The following is a 12,828-nucleotide window of genomic DNA, read 5'->3' on the forward strand; positions in this document are numbered from 1 at the left end:
GTAAAATGTACCGAATTTTCTCTTTGTTCACTTCCCTTTTTAACACGATGTAACTCACAACTTAATGCACCAAACAAAAAACAGCAGAAGAATTTTTTTTACTGCGAAATGTCACCTTTCCAACGAGCATAAATATAAAATTGTTTGATCGATACTTTACGAGAAATCTATCAGTGCAGCCATCTACCGAAAAAATAATGGATTTCTTTTTCCCAAAACTAATATATTTCAATAAAACAAGAAGCTTTTAATATGCAATGGTTTATTTGACAGTGATTTTTTCAAGTGCTCTTATTGCTATTATCTCTTTTTGAAAAATGATGAATCGACAACAAGCGATCCAAGCGATGTTGCTGTTTTGTTGTTCATTACTTTTCGTAATGGGATTTCTGTTAAGATGTGTTTTCATGATGACGCTGGCGTGGGTATTGGAGTGGTTGTTACTAATGTAAATAAGCTAGGGATACGTAACTCGCTCTGACGCCCAAGTTAAAGAATTGATAATTTACATACAGAGCACGTCGTCACAATTTTTTTTCTACTCTACTACATTTATACAGACGGTATAATTTTATCTCAAAGTAAACAAAATAACCATATAAAGCATTTCGATATCACATCTAAAGTAACAACCAACAATGTATTATTTTTTTTTTTTGGCACGATGGCGATCAGTAAGGGTAATAGAAAGAGAATGGTGGAGAGAGGGAGTAGTGCTTGTGAACGTTCGTCTTGGAAATGAAGACATCAGGTACAATGGGAAAGACTGGTCGAAGGTTGTTCCAAATGCAGGCAGTACGCTTAAGAAGGCCGGAAGTTAGCAATTACAATTTAAAGTTTTGCCTGTTGATTTCTAACTTCGTTAAACCGCTAAACGACATCATTACAAAGCAATTACATTCATTCGAGACAACCGCTGAATAAATAAAGCTCAAAGCGATTCAAAAGGATTCAAACCTTCTGCGAAGGAAGTTAGAATAAAAATTTTGGTGTTATTTCTAACTTCGACTGTAGGATTAGAAATTTTCCTGCTTTTCTCTAGCATTTCGCAACACGTAATGGGTATAAAACCCACGATTCCATCTGTTAACATAAACACATAAATTTGGGTTGACATTAATTTTCGCATTTGTTCCATCCTTCTTTCCAAGCACGTGGAACTTGAAGGAAACGAGAGACAAAACAACAAATTACACGACTGTTTTTAATCGATAAATTGTAATTCCAGCATTTTTTTCCTTGGGAAGTAAGTAAATTATGCTTAGTTCAACAAAACAAATATTGTGTATACACTTCTTTTATTTAGTAAGAGAAACATGTACAATATTAAGAACGTACTGACAAAACGATATAATTAATTAAGTTACAGACAAATGCAATGTGATCGCTTGTTATTTTTGTATGTACGCTTTTCGATTTGAATGAAATTAAAAACTAGACAAGTGGGGTGTTAACATAAAATTTATGGTGCTATATCGTTTTCGCCGAATGCTTCATCCGATTTGTGTATAGAAAAATAGCGTTGCTAATATAAAGCATGCCTATAACGCATTGCAAATCTTTATATATGTTCTCCTCGAAGGACGATTTTTCGAAACGGTAGACAGCACAATTTTTAGAACTTTAATTTTTCCCTTTCGATTTTTTTACAATATCTTTCAAATAATATTTTCTGACGAAACTTTGGAGATTTTTGACAATTAATTTCTTTTAAATTAAACAATCGCCAATTACTGAAAAGTCAACATTTATGAAAACCTTTATGTGTTCCGCCAGTTATAGGTATTAAAGTTAAATGATTTTTATAAGCACCTTTTAAGTTTGGGGGCATACCCATTTTCCATAATGTTTGCAACATATAAAGGGAAGCTGCGCAAACAGTCTATGTATTCTTGATCAACGTTAAATTCTGAGTCAATCTAGCCATATCCTCCCATTTACGTGTCTCCGTGGGAATGTGTTGTCGACACTCCTGGCCGCAAAAATTAAAGTACCGACACCAAATTAGACAAAAATATAGGAGGTTCCTGCATGCAGGTTAGTATTGGATGTCGACCAAATCGATCAAACGACAGGTCAACCCTCAACTTCAAACTGCTTTGTTTCTCTAAGCAAGAATTTGTGTCAATTATAACTTTAATAAGGCCAACGTCACGACTAACAATCCCATCGACATGGATGTCAAATAAGAGGGCTTGGACAGGAATTGTAATAGATTAAAACGTATAAATAAATAAATAAATATAAATTGTAATATAAATTTTTGTAAACACTTAAAAGCTGTGGCATTTAAAAAAACTCAGTTTCGTACAGCCACATGCAAGTAATTGGGATAAACTTCATCTTCTACCGGCTGGTTCACTAAAAAAAGCTTATTTAAAAAAATTTTTTTATAATTATTTTACTTGTTATCGTTAAGTTAGTATGGAAAGAACGTTGTCCATTTTACTCCAAAAATGAAAATAAAGAAAGAACGAAAGAACGGTCAGAATGCAAGTTCTGCCAACCCCTGCACACTCGCCAGACATGGTGCTTTCTGATTACCACTTCTTCAGATCGGCAGGTAGCTTGGCTGGCGCGCAAGTCCTCAAAGTTAAAGAAGTGCAATAATGGGACGATGGTTGGATCGCTGCCAAGTTAGATATAAGTTCTCTTTACACGATATCGTCACATTGCTAGAAATATGGTAAAATGCTGTAGAAAATAATGGCAAATATTTTGATCAACGTATATTACACAAGCTTTTCTCAATAAATGCCTTTTTCCAGTGAAAAACTATCAATATTAACGCAAACGCATAATAGTAGTTCGTAGGTGTATTTAACGACGCTATGTGTTTGAAAAAAACACTCCGCTTTTAAATGTCTGCTGTTTGAAAAAATTAATCTATGCAAAAATATCCTTTAATAATAATGGTAATTTGAATTATTACATTTACGTGTAGTTTGCACTCAGTGGAGATTGAGGAGCACAAATCTTTTAAATTTCCAGCCCCAGTTTAAGATGTTGTAACGAAGTACTAGGTTCGCCAAGACAAGTGGACGTACTGCAATATCGTGTATAAAGTCTAAGAAGGAGTAGAAATTCCAACAATAACCTAAATATTAAAAGACCAATTGTTTTTTTCAATAATATATTCGTTATTACAAAACATTAAGACGGTGAAGTGTTGCAGAGCTGTGTCAATTTAAAGTAAGGATACTCATCTGGAGTAAAACATAAAAACTCCACATTTCCTTTAGGAGGATTCGATTTTATATTTATGTAAAATCAGCAGTTCGATTAAAGAAGATTGTGAAGTGACTTTTTGTGAAGGGTTACAATTTTGGATGATAATCAATTAAAGCAATTTTATTTATAGAAAAATTTTATTTAAGTTGTTATTTTATATCTCTAGCTTCTGCATCGTTGTTTGAACTTGATGCATGATCAAAAATAACCTAATATACATGGTATAACATATTTTTTTTTACGATTTCGAGAATTCGAATGTAAATGGATTTACTAATAAACAGGAAAAATGGATACACGGACGTAATCTAATTTTTGAGCCACAATTTGGCAGAGACTATAAAATGCTTTATGAAAATATTCCACTTAGTTTTTTAGCGTTAAAAGACAAACGATATCGACTTTAAAGCTTTCAGAATAAGTAACACGAGAACAAAAGAAGAAAATTTTATAAATCGGAGAATCGGCATATTCACCTTAATTTAAATAGAAAAGTGGGTAAAATCTAGAAGAAATGTTATGGATTTTAAGTGATGTATTCATGCATTTTGTTTCTGTATGTTTGTTGGTGCTGTTTGGCTTCGTTTTTTTATTGTTTTTTAATTGTTTGTTAATTTAATATATTCACTTTGTTTTATTTGTTTGTTTGCTTGTTTTTTCAAATTTTGTTTGTTTCAGTTGCGTGTTATTCGTGCATTCCGTTCGACATTGGAAGACTTGAATGAGCGACGATCGATGCATAGCTTACATAGCTTGCGTAGCCCTCGTAATGGTCTTGCTTCGCATGGCTATGGTTATCCGCAACATTTCAATAGTAATCTTTTTAATGTGAACTATAGCAGTTATAGCATTCAACACCCGCAACAACAATATGAGCAAAAACAAGGACAGGGGGAGAAAATATCCCAGATGCCTATTGACATGATATATATAGATGAGGATCCAAGCAGTACACAAAAACATCCGAACAGCGTCGTAAGTGATGGTGGTAGTGTTAATGGCCGCCGTCTAGGTAGCGTGACCGATGCAGTATACGGATTCAGATATGACACCGGTAGTGGAACACAAAAAACACCGCCGCCATCACTGTCAGCTAGACAAACGGAAACACGAATTTAAATTTATTACTTTCACTTTGTCAATAGTTCAATGCAATTATTACACATACGGACCATAATCCTATTGAGTGGTTAAACATGTACATACACATACATAAATAATATATTATCAGTATATACAGCAGCATTAGTTACTTACACACAGTAATCAAGCAATTAAAAATTGTTAACATTTCTCTCAATGTGAAAAAATAAGCGGTAGCATGTCCAAATGCAAGGCGTGACAAGAAAGACTAATCAGAAATATACAATTCTTGACTGCTGTTTACCATATTTTAATTAACCTAAACTAACTTAAACTAATTTTAACTATATTATTGCATCAATTTTAAACGTTTAATTTCAGTTGAAATTGGGTTTTTCAATTGTGTTTTTTGTACAAAAAAAAAAGCGGAAAAATTTTTTAAGACTTGTTTTATTATATTTATTTTCTTAAGCATAACATAGTAAACAAAGTAAACTGTCATTAAAGAGACCAACAACGTTTATGGATGTTGTGCGTAGGGACATGTCAAATATATTTAAAGGAAGCTATTTTTCTCTTGAAAATTTTTTTTTGGCCAAATCAACTGAAAGGTAAATTTGATTTTGTTCATATTTAACAAAATCTTTCAGTAACTACTAAGCACCCTTTGCAAAATTTTTTATTGCAGTGTTACTTCCACTTTTCTATAAATATCCACCCAAAACTTCGCTTATAAATTTCAGATAAAAAAGAGGCTAGTTAGTTGATAAAAAAGTAATGTTTATGGAGTTGAAATTAATACTGTAAGGCTATTTTCATCTATCGATTAACCCTTATTCGTGAAAACGAATATAAAATATTGACGTACTCTGTATGTTTCAGTTCCAATTTTATGACTATTCAAGGGTATTTTTATGTGTTCAAATTAAATATTTAAAGGAGTATAGCATCATGGAATAGTCACTTCTGACATTTTGATCTTCCGTAAATTAATTTAATTAAACTGAATTTTACATGAAGATGTGGAGCTGAATTTTATATATTAGTCTTACTTTATAGTGCCATCTGGCTTTAATATAGCGCGTTGAAATTCTTTACAGTACATTCCTTCGTTGATACACTTTTTCGCTAGTTTTGTATATAAGTAATACAGGTACATTAAAACTAAACTTTTACGGCTAATGTTAAAGATCGATTGATGTGTTTTTCCTTCATTTTGATAATTGATGGGTTAATGGAAGTATATACTTTTTATGTCTTTTTCATAACAATATTGTATATTATTATTAAAAAAATTTTCATGAACGACATATGTGAAAAGCGCAAAATGGAGAGTCCAGTTTGAAGAAACTATATTTACGAGTAAAAAAGAAAAGTGATATGAATATCCCGTCAAATATAAATAGCACATTGCTTGTGTCTTCATTTAACTCAACTAATTTGTATTTGTATATATATATTTAGCTTTCGTTTTTAAGCACGGCTGCACTGTTGTCGTTTCATATTCCCACCTTACTATACAATAGAGATTAAAATGCACGTTGTGCATTAATCATTATTGCCGCCACGTAAAGAGTTTCCCGGCTGACCAACATCATCTTCGTGAAAGCTTGATACTGTTCGATGCACTCGGGAGACAATATTGTTCTTACTCATGGTTGGATATGAGAAAATTCACGCAGCGTGCTGTGACTGTCAATAAAACCCTTGTTCTTTTTAATAGAAACTTTTACATTGCGATGGTAGGCATTAAGAAAAATTACCGTGTTGGCGGATTCATTGTGTGGGACAAAGATAGATGATAATAGAATTGTGCACAGTGATAGGAGCGGCACTGTAATCTTGTTTTGTTTTTCCTGGAACCAACGTCAACCTTTCGGCAGCAATGCTATGGTATGGGTTTATTTAGAACTACTATGTAGGCCCTCCTACCACACTAAAGAATGTTTATTACCGCGAACACGACAAGGTATTATGTAATATTAAACAGGAGTGATGTTTTCGACTATGGTGATGAACGATGACGAAAGCTTAAAAGCCTAGGTCTGGAGTCGGTGTTCGGTCTTCGTTATCGAGCTATCGATGCGAAAGACAAAAACAATGTGATCGTATTTTGCATTGATGCTACTCGATTGCTTTCTTATTGAGTTTGGCTTCTCGTTCGTTGTATTTACAACGGAATGTATGGCATTTTACTGGCGTCTGTATAAAGCAAAGAAGAAGAAGAAACGTAAATATATAACGTAAATATAAAACTTGAAAAACAAGTTAAAGAAAAAATTAGAAATCATATAAAGCAAAGTTTGATAAATTGACTATATCAGTTTATTTAAACTGTAAAGTTTTTCTTCATAAAGCTAACCTTATCTTTATGACTTCTATACCTGCGGTGTACCTGTGGACTCTGCATCCATTTCATTTTTTTGCTCTGATATTTCCAACGAATACTGTCAACGTAAATTTTTAGAACTCGTTTGCTTTTTGAACTGAATTTTGATCCCTCTTCCCAAATATGTACTGAAGTTCACACTTTTAAAACTTACTATCTATTAACCTTATATTTTTATTTTTTGTCGTTCACACAAATTTTGTTGTTAATCCTATAGTCATTTATCTCTTCTTAAATTTTATGTGACCAACAGATAAACGCATCAAAAATAATTAATTGATTTTATTATTTTTCTTAACATTTCAAAGTTTCTGAGATTAAGCAATCCTTTTATGTCCATTAACTTTGTCAAATATGTGGCTTCATAACAACGTTTTACTAAATGACGTTTTACTTTCGATGTCGAACAAAACTTCATACGTTATCGCGCACCATCAACCTAATGTTCGCCGACTGCTCGTTAACGAAATCGAATCGAATTCTCGAATTGTTCTCGTAAGAACATTTGAAATGTCAACTAATGACCTAATTAATTACAGTTCAATTGACAAATTAACTTTACGTATTTTCAACATCAGATTTAATTCTTACCAGCCATAAAGGCTTTTTAGTTATTGGCTTGCTCTACATTTGTTGATAATAATTATCACAAACTAGGCATACTAGCATTCGATTTTCCAAAAGTTTGGTTATTCACCACAGGAGTTTTGGCACTTTGCTTTATTCGACGTCTGTAGCGACTAGTTTTTGATCATAGTGCTACTTTTTGTTTTTCCACTCGCTGCTGTTAATTTTTACAGGAGTAATAAAAATTCTCAAAATAATTTACGTATTTCTTCCACCGTGGAAAATGGCAGTGTAACAGTGGGTGATCGCAATTCATGATGCTTGTTGAGTGCAAGCAATAGCATGTTTATTGCCCAATTTAAATATCTTGCTAACGCATTGTTTCAGGAGCAACATTGTTTGTAAATTTTACTTGCCGTACTTACTTTACCGTAAGTACATGCCAAAAACTTTTTTTCATAGATCTAGGATTTGTCGAGTTGGGTACTTAAAGAAACTTTTCGAAAATTTGTAGCAGCTGGATCACAAGGCGTACGCGTGGATTCACTACTTAGCAACAGCTCTAAATTTAAATTGTTAGCATCTTTTTTGCTTTCCATATCTGCATTTCTTAACGTGTAGTTTTTTAGCCAATGCGTGGTTTTGTGTGGTAATGAGCGCGTTTGACTTACGGGGTGGTACATTAGTTCTGTTTGTTTTTTTTATTCTTGTAAAACGGTGGCAATTGGAAAGAAGTAAGGTCAGAAAAAGAGATGGAGAAGTGGAGCCCGCAGCCTAGCGTTGTTTGCACAACCGGGATGTGTTATGACTTCACCGCTTGAGCACTGATTATAAGTACGCTCAAAGTAAGTCATACCGAATTGAGATTTGAACTCGCGAACACAAACTTCGTACTCGCAATTCCTATCTATCGGCTACTCATGCGGATTTTTAAGTACCAATTAAAAGCTCTCTTTAAAAGGGCTTGGATTGGTCCGTTTTTTCAACCACTTCCCATATAACGCCTTATTTTGAAAAGTGTCCTGCGGAGAAAAATTGCTATTTTCAAAAGTTTTCGACAAAGCTCGCTGTTTGATAATATTTCGGCATTCTAAATCGCCACTACTTAGGTCGATTTCTTGAACTCCACCTGATATAACGGAAAGGCCTATGATTCTTGATGAAAATCAGATCATAATAGTAATTTAGCATTAAAAAAATTAACTGTACCAAAAAATTAACTGGGTTTATTTTTGGATCCTACCCTATATAAGCATTTTCGCGAAAATTTTTGTTTTTTCAGACAGAAAAGCCCAAGAATTAATAATTTATGATGAAAATTGGTCGATAATAATAATTTGATATAAAAATTAACTGCGCTGAATTTTAAGCAAATACCTCAATTTTTAAATCTCTTGGGCACAACCATTCTTACATAAAGTAAGCCTTTATTTGTAAAGAGGTCTAACTTTTAATATACAGTTCCATAATGGTAAGTTAATATTAAAACATAGTATAAGGTTTGTGTTCTATGGCAAAGATAAGAATTGAGTTAGTTTAGTTAGTTTTCACTTGTTTGCGAAGTTTACCGCCGTCTCACTTATATGTATGTTGCGCCTTCTGTATTTTTTCTTTAGGCTCTTCAAATTTTATCTCGCTCCTCATTATAGTTATCGACTACTTCGTGTTGTCACATTTACAACAAGCCGTGGCTTAAATTGCTTTCTACGCATATTCGGAATAATATTTTATCAAAGCGGGAAGTTTTTATTGAATCGAGTTAAGCGGAGTTTGAAGCTTTTTGAAGCAGTCCAAGGACTTGACACCGTTTCGATCAATAGGAAGATTTTTGTCGCAATTTCTATTATACTTATATCTGTACGCTAACCATTGTCTCAAAGCACACCAGTTGTAGTCCGAATAATTTTACTAATATTTGCTGTACAAAAGTTTTAAATCCTTTACATGAATTTCTATCGCTAATTATTCTTGTTGAATAACCAAAGACATCTGATCAGATCTTTACATTTTTTATAACTTCTTCAAACCCTGTTATATCACAACGAAATAGCCACACGAACTTTAAAAACGCTTCTATTTTTTTCCATAATTTTTACCGGTTGCATTCATTGGACCTAAGTGGCTGATGTGTAGAGTATGTAATGGCGCTTCTCTTTTCTGTATACAACCTAAAAAGCCTTCTCCTCTTCTAATTTTTCTCCGGGTTTATGCATTTAACACATTGGTTTACTTTCTACGTGTGGAATGTAGCATTGTTGTTTACGCCGAAGCTTATCAAACACTTTTAAGATCTTTTGGTGAAGCTGCTCGGTCACATCCCAATTGTTGGTTTTGGTATAAACGGTTTAAAAGTGCTCATTTTGATGTCACTCACAAACAACGGCCTGGAGGGCCAAAAAAGTTCGAGGAAAGTGAATTGTTAGACTTATTGGACGCGAACCTGGCTGGAACTCTCAAAGAACTTTCAAACAGCTTAGCAGCTGATAATCAACTGTTTTTAGAACTTTACATGCGATGGAAAAGATCCACAAGGAAGGAATATGACTACTATGCGACTTGATCGAAAATGCCATTTCGAACCATTTCAACATCGCGGCTTTATCGATTGTCAGCCAAAAATAGAAAAGGTTTCTGTGACATATTGGGATTGGTATGGAAATCCCAACCGCAAAAAGTCATCGGCTAGACTAGGAGAGCTATCCACATTGACACCGCTGCGGAATATTCATGGCCATAAAGTTACGCTGTGCATGTAGTGAGATCAGCAAGGTGTGATGCAGTTGTTTACCGACGTCAAATGCACAAATTGAACTATGTATTGTTCCAAAACAGACTAGCAGTTAAGAAACGCAATGTCCTGTTGAATGGCAACGCTCGGGGACACGTTGCAAGAGTTGTCATGAATACACTGTTGCATGTCGAAAGAGAAGTGTGGTCACCCACAGCGTATTCACCAGAGAGCGCCTTCTGATTGCAGCTTGTCCAGATCGAAGGTTCGTCAAGACGTTCAAAATACGCTTTACGTGTTGGAGTGACTTCTTATTTAATCCAGAGCTTTCCCTCTTCTAGAGTATAGAGAAAAAATACATTATTTTAAGAAAATTTGTTTTTCTATAATTTTCTTTGGAGGTATACCGGACAAATGAACCTCTACTATACCCATGGCAAATGAACCTCTGCTAGAAAGTTACAATCTCAATAGCCACCAGTAACAAATTAAAAATGATTTCGACTTCGGCTTTGTATTAGATTACACATTTTCTTGCTGCTTTCTCTCCCATTTCTCTAAGCAAATTAATGTAAGCAGCCCGCAAATGTACCCACAATAAGTAAAAAAATTTAGTTTGCGGCCTAAAGAGGAGTATAGTGTAGAAAAACTTCCTACTGACTACCTCGTCAATATTTACAAAATCTTTTACCGTTTTTATATGTCTGTCTGTGGAGATTAATGTAAAAATAATAAAGAACAAAATATGTTAAATGAAAGGTCGGCAAAAAATGCATAAAAACGAAATTCACCATTAAATATTGTCAAACTAAACCCCTCGCCCGAAAAAATCACTAGCTTAGAATTGCAAATAACCCATTCGATTTGCCGATTATCGCACTGTACAAATTTAATTGAAAATTCTATTACTTCGCATTACATATATAATCTACACAGTGCACCTTGGAAGTTGTAACTAATTAGATTGATTTTATTTACGATTAACTGCAAGCATCTAATAAAATCATATATAATGCTGTTTTAATTTGTAAATTTTCATAGAACATGCTGAAGTACACTTCGTTTATATTCGTATTCGGCGATCATGCTGAAAATTTGTCATATTAATGGAGTTTCAGAATAATCGGCAAATGGTTGGTGACGTCCAACGTTGTAAGGATGTAATTCTCGTCTATTTGCCTAGTAATTTCAAAAATTAATATACACAGCTTTTTCTTGTATTTTATTCTATATAAAAGCAATTTATATTATTAAATTTGTTTGCTGTTTGTACTTAACATCTGACCACAATAACAAATAGGTTGTTATTTTCAACTCAGGTTTAAGGCATTATAGGAAATTATAGCTTTGCTCAAGAGTTTTGCTGGGAATACATTAATACCGTGGATAAAGCTCATAAATTCAGATCTTATCTCCGCCTAAAATCATTGGGCACAGTAACTTAATACTGTGGATAGTTTATACAAAGGAAGACATCCTCACAATATTTTGAGAATTGAAAAAAGGCGCTAACATTTTTCTCATTAATGCAAAGAAATTTGACATCAAAGTGCTTGAAAGCGATATAAATTTTGGGCAAAATATTTATTTTTGGAGTCATTCGTACTGTGAGCGGATTTAGTTTTGAATGATTTAGTTGTGATTGCCCAAGAGTGTTCAGTTTTGGTTAAAATATCTTTCACCTATAGGTATAATGACGAATTTCAAAACAATTGGCGTGCACTCTTGCAAAAATTTTGATTCATCGTATCCTCCTGTGCAGTGGTATTATTAGAGGGTTGGGTCCCCTGCGTCAGCATGCGGAGTAATTCGGAACCATAGCTTCTATGTCGCCATCTAACAGTTTCCATCATATGTAAGCTCTAGTCGGGGTTTTCATGGTACTCACACCAGATATCCAGGATGTAAACTTTTTTTAAAATTTTGTGACGCAAGGCCTGCGGGATATAAACACTTAAGCAGCGTAACGAACATCTCCCTTCGCAAGGTAAACTCTTCCTGCTCTATACCCAATATTTCCATATTTGTAGTATTCTGATATTTCCGAATAAGTCTAAAAATTATCAACATGCTGGTCCATATCTTGTGTATTACCGATTTTTAATTTGCAATTCTTCAATACCACCTTTGTCAGCATACCTCCATACCGCTTTATCCAATGTTGTTTCGGAAAAATTTCGAATTATTCCTTTTGGTGTAAGAATAGGAAAAAAAAATACCCTCTTCTACTTGATTATCTCGATACCATAAATTTAGAGGCCGCCTCCGCGCGTGCGTGTATTTCTACTCACTTCAACATGAAGCAAATCCTCTACTGTGCAGTCTTTTTTTTGCACGGATATATTATTTACAGCCTTACGTTTGCGATGTATAGCTTTTTTATTCTCTTCACCCTTGGAGCTATAGCGTATTGCGTTTTTATACTTAAAGTTATTTAGCAGATGCTCGTCCTTATTACATCAAAAGTGACTCTGCATTGCGCAATCGATCGTGATTTTGGTTTGCGGATTAGCTTGCTTTTTTTTAAATTTTTCAAACCCTTTCCAATTTATTGTTAATTTTATGAATTGATACACTGACATTATTTTGTTGTTGCGTTTTGCAATACCTTCTTTCCCGGCGACTTCATATGAGCTTGCCGAATTTGTTGCGCTAAATAATGTTAAACTTTTGTTCTCCAATAAACAGTTTTGAATTCTCTGATGTTTTCAGTCAAACACGAAGTAATTTTCAAAATTAATTCCGAATGCTGATCGATTAATTGATAACAAATACTCGGAGCGCCTCTCTTCTGGGTTTTGTTGTCATCAATGGAAACGATAATTTTCTA

The 12,828-nt window shown here is 33.9% G+C and overlaps 1 protein-coding gene across 9 annotated transcripts in view; it reads left to right on the plus strand.

Annotated features, from left to right (window-relative positions):
* The window catches only part of LOC119643656 (plasma membrane calcium-transporting ATPase 1), a 192,817-nt gene that overhangs the window by 144,458 nt on the left and 35,531 nt on the right, over nt 1-12,828 (plus strand). For 2 of the 9 annotated variants that reach the window (XM_038043044.1, XM_038043043.1), the window contains one exon: nt 3,910-4,760. The exons of 6 other annotated variants lie outside the window; for them this stretch is intronic. In XM_038043044.1, coding sequence (XP_037898972.1) covers nt 3,910-4,350 — 441 coding nt within the window. In that variant the 3' untranslated portion in view covers nt 4,351-4,760. Of the gene's footprint in view, nt 1-3,909; nt 4,761-12,828 lie in introns of those variants that run through there. One more of the 9 variants, XM_038043045.1, reaches the window with a different exon arrangement.

The sequence above is a fragment of the Glossina fuscipes genome, unplaced genomic scaffold, assembly GCF_014805625.2.
Source record: "Glossina fuscipes isolate IAEA_lab_2018 unplaced genomic scaffold, Yale_Gfus_2 61514, whole genome shotgun sequence".
NCBI classification, from domain to species: Eukaryota; Metazoa; Arthropoda; class Insecta; order Diptera; family Glossinidae; genus Glossina; species Glossina fuscipes.